This window comes from Cydia amplana, chromosome 3, assembly GCF_948474715.1.
Source record: "Cydia amplana chromosome 3, ilCydAmpl1.1, whole genome shotgun sequence".
Classification (NCBI taxonomy): domain Eukaryota; kingdom Metazoa; phylum Arthropoda; class Insecta; order Lepidoptera; family Tortricidae; genus Cydia; species Cydia amplana.
The window spans coordinates 19,027,655-19,052,500 of record NC_086071.1 but is presented as its reverse complement, the minus strand read 5'-3'; the positions used below and the strand labels follow the sequence as shown (position 1 = coordinate 19,052,500).

At 41.1% G+C, this 24,846-nt stretch overlaps 1 protein-coding gene across 1 annotated transcript; it reads left to right on the top strand.

The window, feature by feature from the left end:
* Nucleotides 1–1,250: 1,250 nt before the first annotated feature.
* LOC134662714 (uncharacterized) lies at nucleotides 1,251–24,301 on the top strand. Its single transcript, XM_063518985.1, has 18 exons — nucleotides 1,251–1,492; nucleotides 7,707–7,857; nucleotides 8,470–8,575; nucleotides 12,201–12,259; nucleotides 14,059–14,270; nucleotides 14,773–14,871; nucleotides 15,907–16,011; nucleotides 17,211–17,289; nucleotides 17,679–17,896; nucleotides 18,280–18,514; nucleotides 18,950–19,051; nucleotides 19,376–19,519; nucleotides 19,853–19,983; nucleotides 20,349–20,502; nucleotides 21,447–21,560; nucleotides 21,968–22,120; nucleotides 23,105–23,283; nucleotides 24,091–24,301. The coding sequence occupies exons 1-18, from the start codon at nucleotides 1,251–1,253 to the stop codon at nucleotides 24,299–24,301; spliced, it is 2,694 nt and encodes an 897-aa protein (XP_063375055.1).
* Nucleotides 24,302–24,846: the final 545 nt, after the last annotated feature.

The window sequence follows — 24,846 nt, the reverse complement described above, 5'->3', positions numbered from 1 at the left end:
TTCGTTTTTAAATACTAAAAGTGCCTTAATTTGTACAAAAAGTGCACAGAGTAGTAAAAGGATATTATTTTTGGTATATCCATTATTATTTTTAACACAGCTTGCATAGTTTTTTCACAGTATGTTGTGAAAGCCGGTCAAAAATTTATCATTTTCAAACGTTTGACGCCGCAACGGTATCACCAAATAAAACAAGGTAAGTTAAGTGTGAAATAAATAAATGAGTGAAATGTAGTTACAATGCGGTATTTTAATTATTTAATGCATGTATTGTATTTAAAAGTCTATAATTAATAAATTGGCGATACATAAGTAACGTTAGCATATTATTTTGGGGGTCTGTATCACCAAATTACATGAGTTATTTTTTTACTTATTATTGTAATGTTTTTATTCTCAGGACATTAGATCCAAAAAAGGAAGGAAAAGTTCAAATAAAGGTGAATCGAATGCAGAAAAAACAAAAAAAAAAGCAGAAAATGAAGGAAAAGACTGAAAATGACTGGAGGTGTCGTTCTTGTAGTGGATTGTATTCTCAAGACGTTTTATCTAAACAAGCAATTTATTTTAATACCTTATAATTAATATTGTTTTCTAAATATATTTTAATAAAATTTAATTATCCCTAATTATGTGATAAAAAAAATAAAAACTTGTGTAAACTGGTTATAGTCTAATTAGAGTAGTACGTATCACCGACTTAAGGTTATTGTCACCAAATTAGCGAAGTTCAGGCTGCATAAAAAAAAGAAGATTATGCACAGTATTATTTGTTATAATTAAGATTTAAATGTCTGAATATGCCAATAGTAAGACTGTCTGCAGTTCCTATTAAAAGTAAAGACATTGATTGATAATAACATGGACTTTTATTCAAATTTCAATTTTATCACCCAATTAGATGAGATCACCCTAAACCTTCCTCTTGAATGACTCTATCTATCAAAAAAACCGCATCAAAATCCGTTGCGTATCCCTTTTAAAGATCTAAGCATACATAGGGACAGCCAGATAGCGGGAAGCGACTTTGTTTTATACTATGTACTTATGTAGTGAAGTGTTTGTATAAAAACATGCGATTTTTCTCAAAAAATTCGAAAATATGGGGTATTTCTACTCAGAGCTAGGAATTTGGACAAATAAGAATAATGGTGATCCTAATTATTATTTAATACAGTTTCTTATCTCGTGTTTTGACCTCGCTCCAATCCTAACACACTAAAAAGCAACGTGATCATGTCACAATCACAATGCCAGACCAATACGACCCGAACACCCTCTGGGTCGCCCTCAACGAGCGGGGAGAAGGCGATATCTTCCACGTGTACCCCCGTCTCCTGGCGGAACTGCTGCTTCAGGAGGAGGCCGCGAGGCAGGATGGAGACACCAGCGAGGCCGAGAGGCTGGTGCTGCCGAGCGACAAGGAGTGGCGGCTGCAGCAGTACTTCCTGTTGGTGGGGATGCAGAAAGACCTGGAGCTGGAGAACGTATTGTGAGGGTTTTACTTTTAACAATTTAAAATAAATTTAATTTTATCCACACCAACTGGTAAAGGCTCTCGATGTTGATTGTTCAAAAACGGATAGCTAAGTTGCATTTTATTGACATGTGAGACAAAGTAATCAAATGCAAATTTTGAGGTGTTTTCTTATGGTTTCTAATTAAATTTACTTTTAAATGATGATTTTGTTGGTTTTTTTCTATTTTAAAACTCGTATAAAACTATAAAGAGTAGGTAATTTGATTGTGACGTCACATGCTAGTGTTTCATATAAATTCCTTAGTAGCAAAATTGTTTTGACAGTTCGAATAAATAAACTGATTTGGCTAGTAGTTAAAGTAGGTACCCTATTAAAGGCTTGAAGGCTTGGTCTGATATGTTACGATCTTACGACATAATCTAAATTTCGTTATCTGCCTCTCTATTGTACACTCCAGTCACAATACAGTCACGCTCCGTGATTGTTAAGCCTTTTAGGGATCTAGCTAAATTGGACATTCCATAGCCTAAGTATGAAACAACCACCAGACGAATCGTCCCCTCGTAAAAAACCTTGTGAAGTCAAATAAACTTTGAATCGAAACCCTGATCAGTTATAATGCCACAAACGAGGTAATTTGCCAACTTCCCCTACATAACAACAAAATAACAATGTGTGCCGACATGTGTGTGGCCCTGACCTGCTAGGTCTTATCGAACATCTCGGCCGAACCCTACGGCGGGGAAGGCAGCTTAATATTGATACAAACATACATGATAACAATGTACATAATTATGTACAGTCAACCTCAAAGATATGTTGACATTTTTCGCCTTACAAAAAAAGTAAGGTGCAAAAGTGTAAACATATATTTGTCTTCGACTGTACCAACCATAGAGAGAGCCAGCTCAGTCCCAGCATTTTTTACCTAAAATATAAGTGGTATGAAATAAAACCAAAATAAAACTATTAAAACGGATGATAGCGCGTAAATTTTAATTTATACTAAGTATATCCCGACGTTCACGGCATCTTCTCGGGTCAGAGGTGTAGGGTTAGAGCCGGCGTACGTTATCTTTACTTGAAAATAGTTGTGATGTATATCCTTATGAACCGATTTTGCATGTTTAACGAGCCTTAAAATTTATAGTTTATGATGGTTCATTGTTTTTGTAGTGGGTAGTTTTGTACATTATACCTAGTTTTTTCTCAGTCACCCGACGGTTGACCACGAACACTGTAAATGTAAAGGGTTCGAAACGTCAGGATGTACATGAGTGGTATGATATGGTATATGTGCCCCTGACCAGCTACCTAAAGGTCTATAAAACGACATCTCAGCCGTAAGGCTCAAGCTGAAGAAAGTGCTCTCTCTCACTCGCTTTTAGCTCGTTTCATAAACCCAATATTCGTATTTTAATGCCTTTCATTATAGTTAAACTTTGTGCGGAAACAGAAGAGTTGTAGAATCGTATTGGTTCCCATATAATCCATCACTTGTCCACCATTTTTCTCTTTCCCCACAGTCTATTTTATGCACGTTTCGTGACAATGGGTCACAGAATGACTGTCGGAGTCACGTCGGAGTGCCAATGTAACACAAAATGTATGGTATGATGTGACAAACACCCATTCAATGAAAGTTACTCGCTATTACAATACCCACAATACCGAATTGATTTCAGATTATTCACACCCCGTGTTCAATTCACACATTTCACGCTGAAAATTATCTTTATTCCAAACGCCGTAAGGTTCATAAAAGCATGACTCGATTCTTTGCACTCAGTGTTCATTCCATTGTCACGGATTTCTATGTTAATAATGACCTTTATTCTAAAGGCAGTAGAGTTCAAAAAGTCATAGAGGTTTTGTACAGTCGCCATCAGCTGTATATCGGAGCGGCCGAGGTGCTCAAAAATTTTTGAACACGCACTCTAACGCCTTGACAATAGAGGCGTGTTCAGATATTTGTGAGCATCTTGGCCGCTTCGATATATCTGATGGCGACAAATGAAGTACTTCGGTAAGCTATTACGTTTGAGGTGTCGGAAATAGGTAGTTTGCATGTTGCATCTCAATGCTATTATCGGTACCACGATTAACCTATTTTCTAAGGTTTAACCATTGATATAGTATGGTTTAACCTAGGTTTAATGTACTGCAATGTTCTGCCGGCAGAGCGCAGCACTAGCGCCTTTCGTAAACCATAGAGTAACTTATACATACCTATAGATGCAAACTGTTTTTGACAAGTTTTCACAGACAATAAAATATGACATTGATGCATCAAGGCGGTTTGTTTACAAAGGGCCTACCGGGAAACGCGAAAATCGAAACTCAGTTATCTACCTTTTTATCGCTCGAACATGCAAGAGTGATAGAGAGGTTAGCAGAGATGTGAAAAATACTTTATAAAAAGTATTTAAATACAAAATGCAAATACTTCCTTGATATACTATTTTAAATGCAAAATACAAAATAGTTTTTGAGTTTATATTTAAAATACAAAATACGAAATAGGTATTTTCAAAATACTTTTTTTAAATACAAATACTTTGCGATAAAAGGTACTCTGAATAGTGAATACCTAGTCTGAATTAAAAAGTATTACTCGGAATTTCCGAGTTGAAAAGACTCTCTTTATTCTTTGAAAACAGTGTGTCAATCAGTCCTCTATCTAAAGTGCAAATTTCTAGTTGTTTGCTCATATTAACCGGAAGGATGGATGGATGATGGTTTTTAACGGCCAATTTTAAAAGCATTAATTTAGATATGTAATGTTTTACAGCTAGTATAGGTAATACCTCTCGTTAGTGTAATGAAAACGTCACGTTTGTGTTTCACCAGGGCAGAAAAGTTGTTCTCCTCTCGTGCCTTGAAACCCTCGCAACACTCAAGATTCTTCTTTTTTAACCACTCGCTACTCTGGTGGTCATGTGCGACGTTACTAAACATATTCAACGGTTCCATGTTAAAAGAATGAGAGAGTTGCCAGGATTGTAACATCAGAAGAGATTGTAACTCCTACCTAAATTACCTACTATAAAGTATTTTGTATTTTGAAAATAGAAAATAGGTCCCAAAAACTATTTCAAATAAAATACAAAATAGTTTTCTTCAAAAGGCATTTAAATACAAAATACAAAATAGGTATTTTGCATTTTGTATTTGCATTTTAAATACAAGTATTTCAAATAAGTCACATCTCTGGAGGTTAGGTACTTAGCGAAATTTCGATTTTCTTGTTTCGCGGTAAACCCTCAGATTGTGATGGATTGTGGTACTGGCGCCCCCTACGCAGAGTTTTGCGTAATATTCGCTATTCACGAGCCCGTCTAAGCTAACTCTGCACTGAATTACCTGCAACAAAGTGTGGAGCGCTACGATAAATTTTACGTTAACTGATATCAGAATGCTAGCGGTGTCATTCAGATATTGTGCATGTCGCTCGTACTTTTCCGTACATGTATTGGCGCGAGCGAGACGCACGATGCACGATAGCTAATTATGCTGAGTCGTGCCTTTTTAGCACCACGCTGTATCAATTATGTCAATCATGTCAATGTCAACGTAATTAAGTATTTATATAAGATTGACCTTGAATGTAAAGTAGACTTTATGTATTTGGTGTTAAATAAACTTTATCTCTCTTTTTCTAATTGGCATCCTTTAGATATCATTCTGTGTCTGTCTACGTTCGAAAAGGCCATACTCTAGGCACATTCTTTGCCAGCGCGTGCTACGCGCTACGAGCGTAGGCGACTACGTTTCAGCCGTATTATAGCGAAAAGCGCCTACGAATAGAAAACCCGCATAGCGGGTTTCTGGCAGTGAATGTGTTAAAAATAAATGTGCACACATCATTTTGAAGACTTAACCCATGCAGCGCTAATCACGACACGGTCGTTGTCGTTTTGCCTCTACGAAGAATTTTCGGTACAAACCAGGAAACCCATGTTATCGACTACGACGTACCGCTACGACCGTAGCGGTGAATGTTTAAAAAAAACGTTGATTTGTGTTGTCGCGCGCGACTTCATATGTCAAGACGCGCGCGACAACGCAAGTCGTGCTAAGCGACCTGATGCCGACTGTACAGTACCTGCAATAATGTTACTCAGCGAAGGCCGCAAAAATATGTGACACGCTCTTACATGTATGGTTCTACAAATAAGATCGAATCGAAGACAGATATTTCAGCGGCCTTTTGTGTAACATGTTATTGCAGGTGACTATACAATAAGCTATGAGTTTAAAAAGTTACCTACATTTTTAAATCTGGCTGGAAAAGTAACATGGACAATTTACTGTCAGAAAGTAAAATGTCATAAAACTTCAAAACAACATTTTTAAACCAAAATATAAAAATTAAACTTTATAAATTTACCTACTTATATCTAAATATTTTCTATCCTCGATTTTTTTCTCTTACGTATTAAGAAACGGTCACATTTTTACCATTTACTAAGTAAAATGGGGACCTCATAATTAATAATCTCATATTTATTGTGGATTGTGCAGTTTTAATAAGCATGGATAACATAAAATAAATATTCAATGGATGAAAAATTAACTGGTCAAAATTCGATTTCAGTCGAGTAAGTTTATTATTTTTACAGTATATGGTGCTACTTTACCGCACTAGAGCGATAATTGGCACATTACGTGGTTACGTAATACATAGTTATCTATATCGAAAATTTAAAGGGTCATATTATGTACCTATTGTAAAACGTTGTTCGATACAATTGCGAATAGGTATAGTTTGTAGCTTTCTAATAGACCCCGAAGGCTAATCCTATTGTCTATTGTTAAGAAAAACCGCTCGTGCCACGTGCCACAACCACCTGCATAAAAAGCGGCCAAGGGCGAGTCGGACTCGCCCATGAAGGGTTCCGTATTTAGGCGATTTAAGACGTATAAAAAAAAAACTACTTACTAGATCTCGTTCAAACTAATTTTCGGTGGAAGTTTACATGGTAATGTACATCATATATTTTTTTAGTTTTATCATTCTCTTATTTTAGAAGTTACAGGGGGGGGGACACACATTTTACCACTTTGGAAGTGTCTCTCGCGCAAACTATTTAGTTTAGAAAAAAATGATATTAGAAACCTCAATATCATTTTTGAAGACCTATCCATAGATACCCCACACGTATGGGTTTGATGAAAAAAAAATTTTTGAGTTTCAGTTCGAAGTATGGGGAACCCCAAAAATTTATTGTTTTTTTTCTATTTTTGTGTGAAAATCTTAATGCGGTTCACAGAATACATCTACTTACCAAGTTTCAACAGTATAGTTCTTATAGTTTCGGAGAAAAGTGGCTGTGACATACGGACGGACAGACAGACGGACAGACGGACAGACGGACAGACAGACAGACAGACAGACATGACGAATCTATAAGGGTTCCGTTTTTTGCCATTTGGCTACGGAACCCTAAAAATCGGTACTTCGGTTACTGAGTGCCGGCGAGTCGAACGCTACAGAACCAGTCTAAAATGTGTCATCGAGATGCGTAACAAAGGCGCGTTACCGGAGAGCGCACCTACACTGGTTTTTTGAGCGTTGGACTAGCCCGCGCTCAGGTGCCAAATATAATAATTAGGACCCTTTTTTGCAGGTAAGTAGCACGTGCGGTTTTACTGAACAATAGACAATAGGATAAGCCTTCGGGGTCTACTAGAAAGCTACAAACTATAATTCGCAAGTCATGTCGATTTAACACCTTCACTGTCCCAATCTGGATTATTATTAACCTTACGGCTTGCCGTGACCCATATACGGGGCACGGATAGTGAACGTGTTAAAACACTTCCTTCGGTCGCGTTTTAGTTTGTCGCCACTCGTTGCCTCCTATTTTTCGCACTTGTATCGTAAATATCTATTACAGATCTTTACCGCTGCGCTGATATTTCAAAAATGATAGTCGAATGTCAGTCTTACTCATCTAAATAGAACACATGTTTGAAGTGCCGTATGTGGGAAATATTTATCCCTTAGCCTGGTAAAGGATTATTCTATAACACCATCTAAATAGTTTAGTTAGTGCCAGTTGCACCATCCGCACTTGACAGACTGATCAACGTCACCCGGGCCACCGCGGCGCTTTACTATGAAACTTTCCATACAATAAAATTTAGCGAACTCTTTAACGATGACAGTTTGGTGCAACCGACCCTTAGTCTTTGCCATCAATAACCTGCCATTTTTTTCAGAGATGAATCGGAAAAGACCCCGAAGCCCCCCGAAGACCCCGTCGATGAGTGGGCCCCGTGGCGCCTCGTGGTGTCGATCAAGAACCCCCACGCCCCCCCTCCTGTCGCCGTGCGGTCCCCCCCTGACGGACACGCCTGGGACATTGCTCAGGTCTGAAGTGAAAACTGTCCTGTCATTTCCCGGCCTCGAACTACGAGGGGAGGCTGAAATATTCGCGGCCTAAGCTAGAAAAAAAAAACAAAAAAATCTATGCTACTTTTCCCCCCGCCTCTTTGACAGTTTAAATATTGCCGCCATTACTAATGATTATTAACGATTAATAATTAACATTTACTCTCTTTCATACCATTCATACTCTCTTTCATTTTCTTTCTAGGGCCGCGAACTTTTCAGTTTCGCCTCGTATCTCCATTACAAATTTTCATTGAAATCAGGTAACAGTAGAGAGACGAGTTAGATTCGCATTTATAATTTATTATAGTACAGTCACCTGCAATAACATGTTACTTTTCGAAGGTCGCAAAAATATATGACACGCTCTTATGGCTCTACAAATAAACTCGTGTCAGATATTTTTGCGGCCTTCGTTGTGTAATATATAATTGCAGATGACTGTACCTACGGATTGTTTTGAATAACACTCGTAAATACGCGACATAGTTTTATTTCATTTTAATGGAATTAATGAATGTTGCTTTTATTCGAAACACACATACACAACATTAAAATAGGCTTAAATCTAGGTTAGTTTCTATCGTACAGGTCCTGAAGGCAGCCCACCTGCTCTCGAAACCCCCGAAGAAGGTAGACTTCGCTGACGAACAACAAATGCGATGCGTCTACTCTCTCATCTACGACGTGTTTCGGTGTAAGTATACCTTTACGACAAGTTATCCCGGCATTTTGCCATAGCTCATGGGAGCCTGGGGTCCGCTTGACAACTAAGTAGGTTATTAGGTTATAGGTTCTCGCGAGCTTGGTTTCCGCAACTCGACGTCTTATTATTGCGCCTATTTGACAACTAAGTAATCCCAAGAATTGACGTACGCAGCGTACGCTCTAGTTTTTTTACGAAAGCGACTGCCATCTGACCTTCCAACCTAAAGGCGAAACTAGGCCTTATTGGGATTAGTCCAGTTTCCCCACGATGTTTCCCTTCACCGAAAAGCAACTGGTAAATATCAAATGATATTTCGTACATAAGTTCCGAAAAACTCATTGGTACGAACCGGGGTTTCAACCCGCGACCTCCGGATTGAGAGTCGCATCTATACCTTTACGACAATACAACAATGACAATGTTACGACATAAGGATTGCGTCAAAAAGCGAGTCATGCACGCGTTCAACATCTTGGTTCACAAGTGGGAGGAACTTGCCGAGGACAGAGGCGTAAAATTCACGACGACGTTTGGTTTAAGACACTCGCAAGCGAGCCAAGCGTCATCAGCCCACCTGTTTGCCACGGGCACATTACACATTACACTTATGTGGCCTATGTGGTGACAATTTATTTGACTATAGAAGCTGTTAATAGAAGCACCACCTGTCTCAGGGGACTCAGGGCCAAATAGAATATTGCCCGAATTTTCTTTTTTTCATAAGCATATTTTTTACCTTGACTTGAATATTTCTTACAGCCATTGTGGAAAAAGGGCATCGATTCATGAGTTTACAGTTAAAATATTATTAGTTACCGAACTCAATAAAAGGCACGTTTAGAGTCGTTCATTTGGAAATAAAGCGGGCGCTATAAAAACGCACACACAATACCCATGGATATTTAGTTAGGTACATATAACTATTCAGCGGGGTTTACCAATGTAATTTAATGACATATAAATATAAAAACATTGAGATAAATCTGATTTAAAACAGATCAGTCAGATAAAAAGAAAACTCTAACACATCGTTATTAATTCTTACTACGTATATAGGTACTAATTATTACTTATGTTACAAAGTATATATTTTACTAAGTATTTTGGAATCAGTCGATTGCATTGTATTATCTTTTGGTACCTAATTCTGAAATACGTATCAAAGTGTCATCGCGGTAAAGTTGGCACCTGGCAGTAAATAACGTCACGCCAACCTTCGTAACTTTGTATTAACAGCAACACTTAAGGTGCGACCACACCGCTGTTTTAAAACGATGACGGTACGGAATCGCAGTGACGCATTGTAAACGCACCGTTGTTTTTGCGTGCCAGTGCCATCCACACCGCTGCTCAAAATACGCTGACGGTGCGGAATCGCAGTGACGTGCCGTAAACTTTACAATTTTACTAGGATGCGATAAAATCGTGATATTTACGATGCGTCACTGCGATTCCGTACCGTCATCACCATTTTTAAGCAGCGGTGTGGGGGCTAACTCAAAATAGAAGTTTTTATACTATTTTTACACGTTTAAGGTTAAAGTGGTGCTACAGAAAAAAAACCGGCCAAGTGCCAGTCGGACTCGCGCACGGAGGGTTTCGCACCATCAACAAAAAATAGAGCAAAAAAAATCGTGTTTGTTGTATGGGAGCCCCCCTTAAATAATTATTTTATTTTATTTTTAGTATTTCTTGTTATAGCGGCAATAGAGATACATCATTTGTGAAAATTTCAACTGTCTAGCTATCGCGGTTCATGAGATACAGCCTGGTGACAGACGGACGGACGGACGGACAGCGAAGTCTTAGTAATAGGGTCCCGTTTTTTACCCTTTGGGTACGGAACCCTAAAAAACACGAAAACATACGTCTAATTTTCATTTATTTTCTCCTATATGTTTACCCCTGCATACTATATATCTTAGCAGTATAATTCTGGGATGGAGATCTAATTAATTTCAGAGTAATTGAAATAAATGGTAAAAACCGGCGCGCGACGTCCATATCTCCCGTCGCAAGTTTTGCGCGCTATATCTTTTGTTTCTCCTTTTATTTTCCTGGCTCTACGCCCCCTCTTAACGTTCGTCAGTGGACCTTATGTCATTGTAACAAGGTTTATGAATTTTCAGTCACCGATATTCACAAATTGCGGGCATCTTTTTCTGTCACTCTAATTACGCTTTAATTGGAGTAAAAGAGAAAGATGCCCGCAAACTTTGCGAACTTCGGTGTTCGCGTTGCGATAGGCCCTCAGAATGTTATTTAACTTTTATCAGCTCATCGCGGAGAAGCCATTTGTATTATAACTGCAATAAACTTGCTTGGGGAACTAACTTTCAAAGTAGCGTCGGTTTACGCCTTATAGATGCCTATAAATATGATATTAAAGTTACACCAAGATAAGTCTGCAACGATTTTGATAGCACACACGGTGTATGTGTTATTTTAAACATCAAACTTCTATGAAATTATGATGTAAACGCGTACGCTATCAAAATCGTTCAGACTTCTCTTGTTCTAACTGTATATAACTTTCTGTATGCCGCTATAGGTATATTTGGTTCGATTTACATTTTTATTACAAACGTAAAAAGTTATTTTTATTTGCCATTCGTGTCTTTTACTTTTCTAGTAGGTATTGTCAATAAAAACCGAGGCCAGATGTTGCATGGTTTTCGAAACGAAGACTTATAAATAATGGTATCGATGAAAGAAAAGCGATTCGTACCATTTGTACCTACTCGTATTGCATATGAGGAGAGCCTTTTCAAGAGTCAAAAGGGCTTATATCTCGATCAAAACCATACTAAAAACTAAAAATAAGCCGTTTTGAAAAAGGCACTCCTCATTGCCGTGTCATGTGATAGAGATTTGTCATGAAAATGGCGAAGTATAGAGTTTTTGGCCAATAATCATGCATTTTTGCAAGGTTAAGAGACTTTTGTGCACGCAATTTATAGGGTGATTTATGACGCGATTGACGCGTGTGGTGAGGCTACAAGATGGTCGATTTTTTATCATCTGTCATCATGCCTGTGCCTTGTCACGTTATAACAGGTATGTACCTAAGTGCGAAAGTGACGCATGACATGACAAGTGATAAAAATGCGACCATGATACCGCAGGCAGGACCAAGTCTCCACACTCAGTAAATGTTAAAGGATGGTTCATCATCGTATTAAAGTAAAACAACCAGAACCTTTTGTATGTTTGTTAACCTTTTGATAAGGTTTAATATTCTATAATCTTGCGGGCGCACCATGGTTCCAATTTTTCTCGCCTGTCACTATGCTCGTCACTTTCGCACTTACATACGTGACAGACTGACAGGCATGGTGACAATGACAAGCGATAAAAAAAAATGCGGCCGTGCTACCGCCGATGGTTATTGGTTACCCTGCAATGCGTAATTAATAGAGATAAAAACACCTTAACCGTTATAACAGTACTTTGACAGAAAAATAGTACATTGTGCAACGAGGGGGATAAATAGAATAAGAAATAAGTTAAATTTGTACGGAACCCTCGGTGGGCGAGTCCGACTCGCACTTGTCCGGTTTTTTCTTTAGTATGTCATCTATTTCAGTTTATAATTTTATCATGGTTGTTACAGATAAGTCCATATTAGAACAAGCTATTCAAGACATCGACTTTTTCGGCGACTTCCCAGAGGTAATATTATTATTTTACTGGCTGACTGCCATGACATATTGATTTCCACTACCTAATGGTTGTCTTAAAGATGCTTCTTAACGATAAGTTCGCCTATTGTTTACCTCTAGTTGAGTTGCTGTAGGTATTCATTGTATTGTTTTCTGTATTGAGGTATGCAATAAAGAGTACAGTCACATGCAAAAATATGTTACACACCGAAGGCCGCAAAAGTACCTGAGACGATCTTATTTGTAGAGCCATAAGAGCGTGTCACATATTTTTACGGCTGTCGAAGAGTAACATATTGCAGGTGACTGTACTACCCATTGCATAATATATACAGAATAAATACATTTCACATTGAACTTGCGCCAGTTAGCATTATCAAGGCTGCATTTAAACGTCGTTATCAAACGTAATAACGTCTTAACTGGTCCAGAGACAAGTTGCTAATGAAGACAATCAATATTCGTAGAAAATTCGTGCCTTGATCTTGTTAAAGAAGTCGCCACCCGCGTGGGGTGAAAAGAAAGTAGCTTTAGTGAATTCTTAAACAATTTTTGTATTAATTTTAAAAATGAAACATCGCAATTTTAGAAAGTTCCCGACAGCTCATCAGCAATCACAATCACACACCCACCCTTTAGCTTTTCCGTTGCCAAGAAGCAATAGGGAGTATTACTGCAATGTTTTGCCGCCAGAGTGCAGCACTATAGTGACTTAAGTATACCATAGAGTAACTTATACATACTGTATCTTAAACTGTTTGACAAGTTTTCACAGACAATCAAATATGACATTGATACATCAAGGCGGTTTGTTTACAAAGGGCCTACCGGGAAACGCGAAATCGAAACTCAGCTATCTGCCCCTTTATCGCTCGAATATGCAAGAGTGATAGATAGGTTAGATAACTAAATTTAGACTATCTCGTTTGCGGTAGACCCTTAGATTGTGACATATTGTGGGAGTGGCGCCCCCTACGCAGACTATCGCGTGATATTCCCTATTATCAAAAACGCATTTATATAGCGACTACCAATCTTCATTTAATACTCGTCTCTGAGCATACGGTTAATAAAATTCGTCCCATCTAACTCGCATTAGCTCGCATGTCCACGACCCGTTTCTTTTCTGTAAGGACGCTCACGAAAATGACTCTATATTTATGACAAGCTATTTCTGCTAAAGGCAGGTAAAGTGGCCCCGATTAATGTTTAGATTTATCGCCGGATTCGAATGAAAGTATTATGGGAGGCGCCCTACTTTCAAATTGGGCCATTGACGTATATCTCAGGACGGGCCTTGCGGGCACTAAAAATGCTACTAGTTCAGCGGTGTCACTCACGAATTCGAGCCAATCGTGCAGTCTAACGCAACTAGTTGCGACACTTGCGACCAATCGCGCGCGTGATGCGAACTCATCAACCAATCGGATCGCGTTGTAGCAGTATCACACCGCTGTGCTGGCCCCATTCATCATGCACTATTCTTATTGCCCGTAAAGCCTAAGGCCAGTCCTGAGATATACGTCAATGAATTGGGCAATTTGTGAAAGTAAATTCACTTTGCAGCTGCTTTTTTCAATACATTTTTGGAACTGGCTTACATCCAAGTATCGCATGGCTTATTGGTTGCATTTATTTGGACATTCAAAAACTTGTTAGTTAGGGAAATAAATGTCTAAATTATAAATTTAAGAAATAAAAGGTACCTATTTATTTACTTAAGTATATGTAACGTGTATTGTTTTATACTTAAAGTTTTGTTTATTACCGAATGAAAATAAATAAAGTTATATTATATTTGGCTCACAGTACGCCAACAATCACCACACAGTCTGGCTATTCCTCATGGAGCTGACCCGCCGGCGCTGGGGCGCGAGGCCTAGAGGCGAGGCCGAGCGCGCGGCGAGGCTTTTGAAGGAGGCCGGCTCGCCCTACCAGGACATTGAGAATACGGTGTGGGAGCAACGAGTGCACTTTGCTGCCGCTATAGCCAGGATACGGATTAAGAATAGGGCTTTCTCGTAAGTTCAACTCTTTAGTCTAAATTCGTAGCCTTTAAAACATAAGACTGGACATGGACAACGTCTGGCTGTTTCTCATGGAGCTGGCGGCCTTGCCAAGGTGACGATTGCTAGCGTTTCGCCATCGAATAGCCTTGTGTCTCTCTATCACTCTTCATAATACTACCATCTACCGTTTTCGTACGTTTTCTTGTGCATATAGTACCTAAAGGTTCTGCCATCTTGTGGGCTACATCTGATGCATAAACTTCACATTTAGGCCTCACCAGGCGTGGCTCACTCCGCGATTTCGTCGTGTCGCTACAAGTACCTATAAGTACATGCGGCCCACACCAATTTTAGTGTCAAGCCATAGTAGTTGCCGCGCACCGCTACAGAACGCGTTTTGTTAGTGAGTAAGTCTTCTGTACCTAGTACTATTATTTATTCTGTGGCCTCACACCAAAATGTGACGGCTCCTGTGCTGCCCCCTATAGTTCATGCACGCTCCCTGTTGTTTCAGACTAAGCCAGCTTCTGCCAGCACACCTGAAGGACGAACCTTTGGCGACGTGCGTGAATAAGGAATCTGTCACCGGATGGGTCAATACTTTTAAAGCCACGTACGTAGCTATTACAACAATAATTAGAAGATTACCAAATATATGAGATAAAATGCGTTTGGCTCATGGTATGCCTCATTTTGATACTGGGACCTATCCTAAGACCGACCAGTTAAAACCAAAAGGGCTAATATGGCCGGCTCTTTATCATTTGTCAGCATGCCTGTCACATTCTAACAAGTAAGGTCACTGAAGGCTAGACCGGCATACTTTATTTTTTTACTGAGTGATCTAGTTGCGTTAATAATTATTCACCTACGTTACCGTTTGCAATCGCATACGATGAAGAATATTTAATAATTAATAGTTTAGCCATAGTGACAGATCATTTTAATCACAAATTAAGCAAAAACAATAGTATTTTAAAAAAATCGGCGAGTAGACGGACTTCCCTTGTAGTTTAAGGGAAGTCCGTCTAGTAATGATATCAGCCAATCTATGGGTGCGTATATGTTCGTAGTCGAATTCCTAAAAAGAATGAATCAAAACAATGAAAAGTGTACTTTCAACTTGTTAATATAGGGTTCAGATTCGAAATAAACGCCATTTTTCTAATACAAAGGCAAGTCCGGGATATACTACGACTACGAAAATGGGGTCGTAAACCTCTTTTGGCTAATAATTACACGTAATTGTAAAATGTAGATAGAAATATAACATGTAAATAGACAATAGAAATTTTAAAATGTAGGTAGGTATACCTACTTTATTCGTTTCTTCGAAACTGATTTGACTAGTAGTCAAATCTAATACCTTTAAACGAGCAATTCTTGTTTATTTATTTATTTATATATATATTTCGGGGATCTCGGAAACGACTCTAACGATTTCGATGAAATTTGTTATACAGGGGGTTTTCGGGGGCGAAAAATCGATCTATCTAGGTCTTATCTATGGGAAAACGCGCATTTTAGAGTTTTTATATGATTTCCGAGCGAAGCTCGGTCACCCAGATATTACCCTATTAGTTAAGATGTAAATTTATTATGTTATGTGTTGTGTTATAGTCTTATTGAACTATTGTGTTGGTTTCAGGAAAGTAGCGAATCTTGTGATGAAGCTCCATGAGCTGGGGTACTCGTACAGTGGATCGCGACAGCTATGCGCGGGAGAGTACAGATTCGATCGCGTATGCCCAAGGTTTGGTAGCTTTTCTTTAAGAGCCAACAGGAGTGGTCATTTCTCCATACAAACGTACTCGACTGTTTCCTCCGTGGGTTTTGAAGCTAGAGCAATGATTTTTTCAACACAGATTAATATTGTCAATATCTGTGTCGGACCGTTTTGCCTTTTTTGATATTTTTGTTTTTTAAGGCGCTAGAGCCCTTCAAAAATGGCCAAAATTGCCTAATTGACTATGCCGCAATGAGAGGCGTGCTATTCAAAATTGACATCAATTAGTCAAAAAAGCAAAACGGTCCGACACAGATAATGTCATAATCATTTAGATTTCCAAATTTGGTTACGACTGATTAAGTTTTGGAGGAGGAAACAGTCGAGTACGAAACCTCGATTTTTGATATTTTTACGCAGGATTTTTCGCCTTGTCCTTATCGCACTAGTTTTAGGAGCCGCTTCCGTTAGCGAGACGGGTATATTTACCTAAAATATTTAAATCTTAGCTCCTGTTGGCTCTTAATAATCTGATTTTTCTTACCGAACCTAAAAATAAACAAGTCTTCTTATCCTATTAAGCTTAGAAACAAATGAAAAGTGGAAAAGTTCACTGTCTTGGGTGACACTTATTGAACCCACGACTACTGGATCCCAGTGCTCTGCCATCTGAGCTACCAAGACCTTACCCAATACAGCGAATATTTCCATCATATATGAGCCTTATTAGGCCTTGCCTTCTTAAACTAAGTCTTTCTCTAAATATGAAACTCATAAAGTTACTGAATTTTTAGAACCATAAACTGCTTTAGACACAAGTTACTTTCACATCATCTTAGCAGCGTATTATTTCATTTACCTATCCCTTTTCATAAAATAAATCGAACCACGTAGGTATGTACTTTTTTTTCTGTACTTAATCTTTCGCTTCCCTTAGGATTCAACACGACTCTCCTCGAAAGCATTTTAAATTTATCTTCCTTACATGTGATGCGGAGGGATGAAAGTCATGTGACGCGAAGGTATTAGGAATTAATGTGGAGGATAGTGCGAGGAAAGGAAAACCAAGGAAATTGTGGATGCACTGTGTGAGAGATATGAAAGATAGCAGGTCGATGATGAGACGACGAACGACAGAGAGGGACGGAGAAAAAAGATGGGAAAAGGGCAAGCGAAGGAATATGATCTTCCTTACTATACGTATAGAGGGCTGTTTTATTTACCAGGTTTATCACACTGCGCCCTCCAGCTGATAAGACCATCGGACAGCTGGACCTGGTCAAGGATGGGATCATCGTGCTGCAGGTGATTGCAGGTTTTGTTATTCCGCACTCGACCTTGGTCCAGTTTCCATCGGATATATCGGAGCGGCCAAGGTGGTAGAAATTATCTGGACAATGCGTTTATAGATGCTTTGTTGAGATACCTATTTGTGAAGACCTTGGCAGCTCCGATATATCTGATGGGCGATGGCGACTTCTTCTTCTCGATATCTTGTACCAATACAATTCCTATTAAAGTAGCACTAGCCTATCTATTTCAAACTTTGTCTGCTAACAGCTGACATGTCCCTACTCGAAATTTCGTTCATGAATCCTTATTCTTCAAAAGCTTAGCTTCCTTCCAATACATGCCTCCATCTCCGATCTTGGGCAAAAGTGTTCCAGCACCTAGATACAATTTTCTGTCTTCAGGAGCGTGAATTCTGCGAAGGCGCCTCAACACTCTGCCGAGCGCTGCGCGCGAACAGTCTCCGCGGTGTAGTGGCTCAGACCCACGCATCTTCACCCCGTTGTTCGGCGTATTTAGCTGCTCAGCTGAGGGAGCTAGGGGCGGTGCTGAAGGCCAGTGCACCCACGGCGCCTGCTACCCCACAGCTTGGCAAACTCGTCGTGTTCGGTGCTGGAGACAAGTTTGTAGCTATGTTCTTTCGGTCTACAACTTTTGTGACTTTTGTCTGGCCAAACTGGAGTTGCCTCCGCGGCGTGGTCGCTCAGACGCAGTCGCATATTGCTCACGTACAGAACTGCTCAACTGAGGGAACTGGGAGCATGGGAGGAGTTTGATGGGGCTGGATATAATTTAGGGCTACCAAGAGTACCTACCAAGGTTTGTTAGGCCAGACGCGAGTTGTTTTCCAAAACTGGTTTGTTTTACTGCCCTTAATTTACACAAAAGAAGGAAGGCAGTGAGTTCGAGACTCCATGGCATTTAACAGTCCTAAATTAATGAATCTAAATAAACATAAAACTGTCATAAAAATGTCTAATATTTTGTAAATGTCCTTTTCTCCAGGGTGTCCAGTTACGTCGGCGCCCTCAGAGAGCTGGGCATCGAGGCCTCCGAAGCCCCCCAATCCGGCGCTCCAGTCTGCGTCATCAGCGAAGCGGTGTACTGCGACACTCCAGTGGTGACCAGCGCTCTTGACGGCGTGGTGGCTGTGTTGGCTACGCCGCCTAATTCCTACTCTGCTGTTACTGATCCTATTGACCTTGTGTGTGGAAGAGGAGGGGACTTGGCTATGCTTGAGGTACCTAACTTTATTTAAACATGCAATGCTGCATGCAGTCTGCGTCATCAGTGAAGCGGTGTACTGCGACACTCCAGTGGTGACCAGCGCTCTTGACGGCGTGGTGGCTGTGTTGGCTACGCCGCCTAATTCCTACTCTGCTGTTACTGATCCTATTGACCTTGTGTGTGGAAGAGGAGGAGACTTGGCTATGCTTGAGGTAACTTCATATATATATATATATATGTATATATATGTATATATATATATATATATATATATATATATATATATATATATATATATAATATATATATATATATATATATATATATATATATACAATGCTGCAGTTTACGTAATCAGCGAAACGGTGAAGTTAAAAAGTACTTGAGGTATGATGTCGAGCAAGTTTACGATACGTACTCGTTTAAATATTATTTTTTATATCCGCAGATCCTTACGGAATCCGAAATGGACGCTAAAGGCAGAGACCGAGTTCAATCTATACTTGAGGAGCAGAAAAAAACCCTCAAGACACTGTTATCAAAGCCTCAGGTAATTATTAAAGCTCGACCAGGATTATGAGCACGCGCCATGTTGCGGAAAATCACTGGAACGAATGTTTTCATTCTATACTGAAGTGTCACCCTATGAGAATAACAGCGCCCTCTTGAATTGTACGATCATTGGATCATAAGTATATTACTGGTCATCAGGCTTCAGAGTCGGACACAGCTAATAACTAACATCAAACTATGGTAAGTATTAAAAGTTATACGTTTTTATATGAAGCCGTACCTTTGTAGTTGAGTGTGACATAGGTACGTCTCCATTTTGAAAGTCGGATTACATTAGACAACCCTTAAATTTTTATTCCAGATTCAGTTGATTCTGTACGAGACCCACTCGGCTCTCGAGGCCGAAAACCAAGCTCAAGTCACACGGGCCGTTGCCGAGGCCAACCGCCTCGCCCGCGAGAGACACGTGCTGCTCAAGAAGAAGCCTAGAGACCATCACGTTTATGTAAGTACCTATTGGACTATTGCATTTCGAGGCCGAAAACCAAGCTCAAGTCACACGGGCAATGTTTTTGTATAGGGACGGTGCGCGTTGGAGGGTCTGCCACCTTGTGGCCTGAATCTACCATCTAAAGTGCTACCATCTACCGTTCTCGTCGGTATGTTTCCTTGTGCATATTAGGTTCTGCCATCTTGTGGGCTACATCGGAAGCATAAACGACACATTTACGCCTCGCGCCAAAAATCTGACAGCTCCTGTGCTGCCGCCTATAGTTCATGCACGGGGCCTATAGGTATATGGTTGTCTATTCACTAACCTATTGCTGAATTCCTACAGAGTTCCAAGAAAGAAGTGCCCGAGGTAGCGAGCATGGCATCGTCCTGCTCACTGGCGATGTCGCACGTTGCCACTGACAGAGACCACTCTGTGGCCAGCCATTCTCGACCGGCGTCTGCTTGTACTAACAGGTATATTAATTACTTCTATAATAGTGTATTAAAGCCTGACCAGTAACGTATGATCATTGACAAAAGGGCGCTGTTATTCTCATGAAAAAAATAGTTCCAGTGCAATTCCGTAACATGGCGCGTGATTATATATTCCTCGCTTTACATAATAGGTACCTAACGCAGTAAATAGGAAATGTCCAAGATCAAATGATACCAGCTGAGGCGAAGCCGAGGTCGTCAAATACGTGACCTGAGGCTTTCTTATTTACTGGCCTAAGTGTGTACATACATTTATCTGTTCGCCTGGGCCAGAAAGCAGGAACTTCATTTACGGGCCAAAATTTACACTATGAACAATTTACAAATCTATGATATACATACAGTTCCAGACCGCCCACCGCCAGCGTTCTCAAAAAGCAAACGGACCGGTCCGAGCCGGGCACGCGTCCGGGTACAACCAGCAAGGTCCGGCCCATCCCGGAAACACCCGTGGCGAACGTACCGCGGGACCCTAACGATGACAACCCGGATGTTTATGTAAGTTAATTTGATATTTTAATGTTTTTAGAAAGGTTTTAGAGACCAGGTACAGTCACCTGCAATAATATGTTACTCTTCGAAGGCCGCAAGAATATGTGACACGCTCTTATGGTTCTACAAATAGATCGTGTCAGATATTGTTGCGGCCTTCCTTGTGTCAGAACCAGGACAATCTTCTTCTTCTTGTGTCGATGGTTTCAGACTGTGCGGGACCAGAAGGTGGCGACACCGCCCTGTCTGTCGCATCACGGAGATCCTGCTCAGAGCAGCGTGCCCTGGACAGGATATCATGTGCTCCATCGGTTGTGGGGCCGTCCCACATGGGCATTGGGTGTCTGAGCCGCTTAAGCTTTGGATTCCTCCGAAAACGGTGCCGTCATATAGCGGCCGCAAAAGACGGCCGTCTTTACGGTGACGACATGTGGAAAGTACCACGGCGTCATAACACACCGTCATCCGCCAAGGTCAAAGCGGCAAATTTGAAAAATGTAGGCGCGATGGGATAACGTCCCATAGAAAATTTGAATTTCGCGCCTTTTCCTACTGACAAGATTTGCTTGATCATCTATAATTTACTTGGAGGATGAAATATCATCAGAAGAGGAAAATAATCGTAGTACGGAATCATTTATTCAAATCTCGTGTCATTTATTCAAAATGGCGTCACCGCTATCTAATAAAACGTTCACGAAACTATTGACACCGTCATGACGGCCGTCTTCTACGTTACGTTGACAATCAACGTAACGTAACGTCTTCTAGGAAACCGCGCCATCTTGTTTACATAGACAACGTTCTAGTGACGTCAGTCAACGCTATATAGCGGCCGTAATATGACGGCACCGTTTTCGGAGGAATCCAAAGCTTTAGAGCGCCCCAGGACAATTAAATTTTGTATTACTTTTAATAGGTAATGTTATGATCTGTTGTTTTGGTTTCAGGTGCCAAACTGTGATTTGTTCGAAATCCAGACGCTGCCGAACCTTGGGAACGGTTTAGACATCAACTATATTTTAGACAGAGACGGATGCTACCTGGGACTTATTCAGAGGAAGGTAGGTAGACTAGGTAGTAGGAAAATGTGTAGGTACCGATAACAGGCATTGTTGTGTTGGTGCACTAAAATTACATGCCTGTCTACAAAATACGAAAGTTTAGACAAGGCTACACAACGGCTGCGTATGCAATACATTCTATATCTCTCTACAGGTACAGAATACATAGGATGGCTATTAGGTATATAAAAAAATAGCTTATGAAAATACCTACTATTTAGCTTTGCAACGATTTGAAGAGGCGGAGAAGTGGGGAACTGTCATTATACACATCAATTTTCATAGGGTCAGACTCATTATTTTCGATGAGTGCATGAAAAATAAAGGTGTACCCAATTCAATTGACTGATCATGACAATTTAATTGGTCATGTGGAAGGGGTTTTACATAAATCATCAGTCACACAGGAGATCACCCGGCTAGACGCGAAGTACATGATTCAAGTCGCGGAGGAGAGGGGGCTGTTCGGCGCGGCGACGCCGGCGCCGGCGCAGACGCGGCGCAAGAAGGCGGACACGAGTGCGCCGAAGCGGCGTCGTGGGAAGGCGGGGACTTTTGAGGTGACTTGTTTGACAGAAACCATCAGAGACCTGCCGTGTATTTTCAGCGTCGGCGTCTAGTCAGCGCTATTGAAAATAGTGTCGCTGCGCAGTTGCGTCAACGTCTAGCAGCAGCAGTTGACTAGACACTGACGCTTGGGAGACGATACTCTGGGGTGGCCCTATAGAGCCCCCCAAAGTAGTCTTTTTAGCGTCGGCGTCTAGTCAGCGCTATTGAAAATAGTGTCGCTGCGCAGTTGCGCCAACGTTGCGGCGACCAGCAGCCATATAGTTGACTAGACGCTTACGCTTGGGAGACGCTAGTCTGGGGTGGCCCTATAGAGCCCCCCACAGTAGAGTCTTTTGAGCGTCGGTGTCTAATCAGCGCTATAGAAAATAGTGTCGCCGCGCAGTTGCGCCAACGTTGCGGCGAATAGCATCCATCGAGTTGACTAGATGACGCTCGAGAGACGTTAGAGTCGGGTTTCTCTTTAGCTAGTAAAATTAGAATCTATGGAATTAGGAAACGGCATTGAATTTGTTATAAATTAAAATTGAATGAAAGAAAACAAAAGCAACTCCATTTAATAATGAATGATTCATATTTTTTATTGAAGATAATTTGTACCAATTAGGTCCGGGGGTCGCTAAGATATGTTAGCATCACAGAATATATTAAAGAGGTTAGAACGGCTATCGCGCGCAGTTAGTATCGGAACCGGTGTCGCCGCTCGTTCCTCTCCACATTTCCACATTTCTCGCGCGACGGTAGTAAAAACTTGTGTGCCTGGTGAATGGATACGCCTCCTTTAGACATATTTGATGTCTGGCTTCTTAATCTGAACGTTATTGTGGCGCAAAAGGCATATTTACGTTTTTCGGTCAGCGCGGGCGGGTACTAGCATGCGAGCGTTTGCTCGACGGCGACACGTACCCTGCTCGCATCGCCATTCTACTTGTTCTGTGGTTAGCATGTTGTAATGGGCATTTGTAAATGTGCTTCAGGTGGAAAGAATCAACGCCCCGACGTACGCGTCGCTGTCGCGGTCGTCGCGGCGCGGCAGCGCGGCGCCGGGCGGCGCGGGGCCGGGCGCGGAGCCCGGGCCGCCGCGCGTGTGCTCGCGCCACGAGCGCCGCCAGGCCGCCGCCGGCTCCGCGCACTGCGCGTGCGACGCCGGACACAGGTGAGGACGGGCCGACCGTGACCTGCTGCGCGGACGCCAGTGTTGGCCGAAACGTTAATAGTTAATACAATTGAAAATGTTGGCCATTAACCATTATAAATTGAACCGTAAACTGTAATCGTCCGTTACGGTTTAAGGTTCAATTTATAATGGTTAATGGCTAACATTTTCAATTGCATTTAACGTTTCGGCCAACACTGGCGGACGCGCACTCGAGGGCATTTCAGATTTAGGGTCGGTTGCACCGAACCGCCTGTCGTCACCGTTAAAGCGTTCGTTAAATTTTATTGTATGGGAATTTTCATAGTTCTCTGCCGAGTGATGTTGGTCAATCCAATGATATTATATAATATAACCATAGATAGGTTATACTCATAGGTACTTGAGGAGCACAAAAAAGACTTCCATATGTATTTCTGCTGTGCCTACGAATAAATCTGTTATTTTTGATTAATTTTCTCATTCCATCCGACTTAGTCACACTCGTTGTTAAACATAAGGTCGTCTAATTCTCTTTCGGTGTGCGAGCTCGTTAGCACGTGCACATTTCTCCCTTGTCCAGGCGCGACTAAAGGCAACTTGTCCAATTTGTCACAAGGTGAGCGCTTCAATTTTGGAACGCCTATATAACCTATCTTGAGTTATAAATCATTGGATCGGTCTGTGAAATGTTGGTGCCCCTGGCCCTAAATGCACAGATGTTAAGAGGAAGGAGGGCGACAGCTTCTCAATACAGACGTGGTCCTAATTTTTCTCTTAGCATATTCAGCAGTGAATGTCAGCGTCTTTTACACGTTGACCTTTCAGGTTATACCCGAGCTACCGCGACCGGCGCATGTCGGCGGTCGCGGCGGACCCCCCCTCCCCGCCGTGCCGGCGCCCCTTCCCCCTCGTGGTGCACGACGTGCGCCTCACGCGCTGCTCCCAGGACACCCTCGCCCCGCCGCCGGCGCTCGACGCACCCGTTCGCTCTATCCTCGCGCACGAGAAGACGTATCGGAACGTGTTTGATTATTAGTTTTTGTTAGGTCAAAAACAATAGTTTGGCTCTGAGAGGCTACCGCGAAAACCGAAGTTTGCAAATTGCGGGCATTTTTCCCTGCCACTCTAATTACGCCTTTATTGGAGTGAAAAAGAAAGCCCGCAATTTGTGAAAAACGGTTTTCGCGGTAGATCCTGTTGTCTAGGCAAGATTTCAATCGTTCGCCTTGTAGCGAACGATACGCTAAGTCACTAACGTCTCTCTGTCTCACTAATATGGAACATTAATAGAGTCAATAGAGAGAGATTACCGTTTCGTGTCGCTCCGGCGCAAAGATTGGCCTCTTGGGTAGGTAACCAAAATCGAAATTTCGTTATCTGCCTCGCTCTTGCATATTCGAGTAATAGAATAAGGTATGTGTGAACTAAAAAGAAAAAGCACAGTAAACGTACATAGCATAGTTTTTATGCTTTTTCTAGTTCGTTACGATACATCTTTTGGTCGTACAATGATAATTTTTAGTCAGTACCAAAGATAATTAACTGTCAGTACTCAACATTATGACTATTATCAGTGAGGCT

Bases quoted from the DNA above. Each gene is read 5' to 3' on its own strand.
- LOC134662714 (XM_063518985.1), top strand. From the start codon at position 1,251: ATGCCAGACCAATACGACCCGAACACCCTCTGGGTCGCCCTCAACGAG. The intron at 19,052-19,375 runs GTAATTATTAAA...TTTTTATTCCAG, and splicing joins CACTGTTATCAAAGCCTCAG to ATTCAGTTGATTCTGTACGA. The intron at 20,503-21,446 runs GTAAGTTAATTT...TTTTGGTTTCAG, and splicing joins ATGACAACCCGGATGTTTAT to GTGCCAAACTGTGATTTGTT.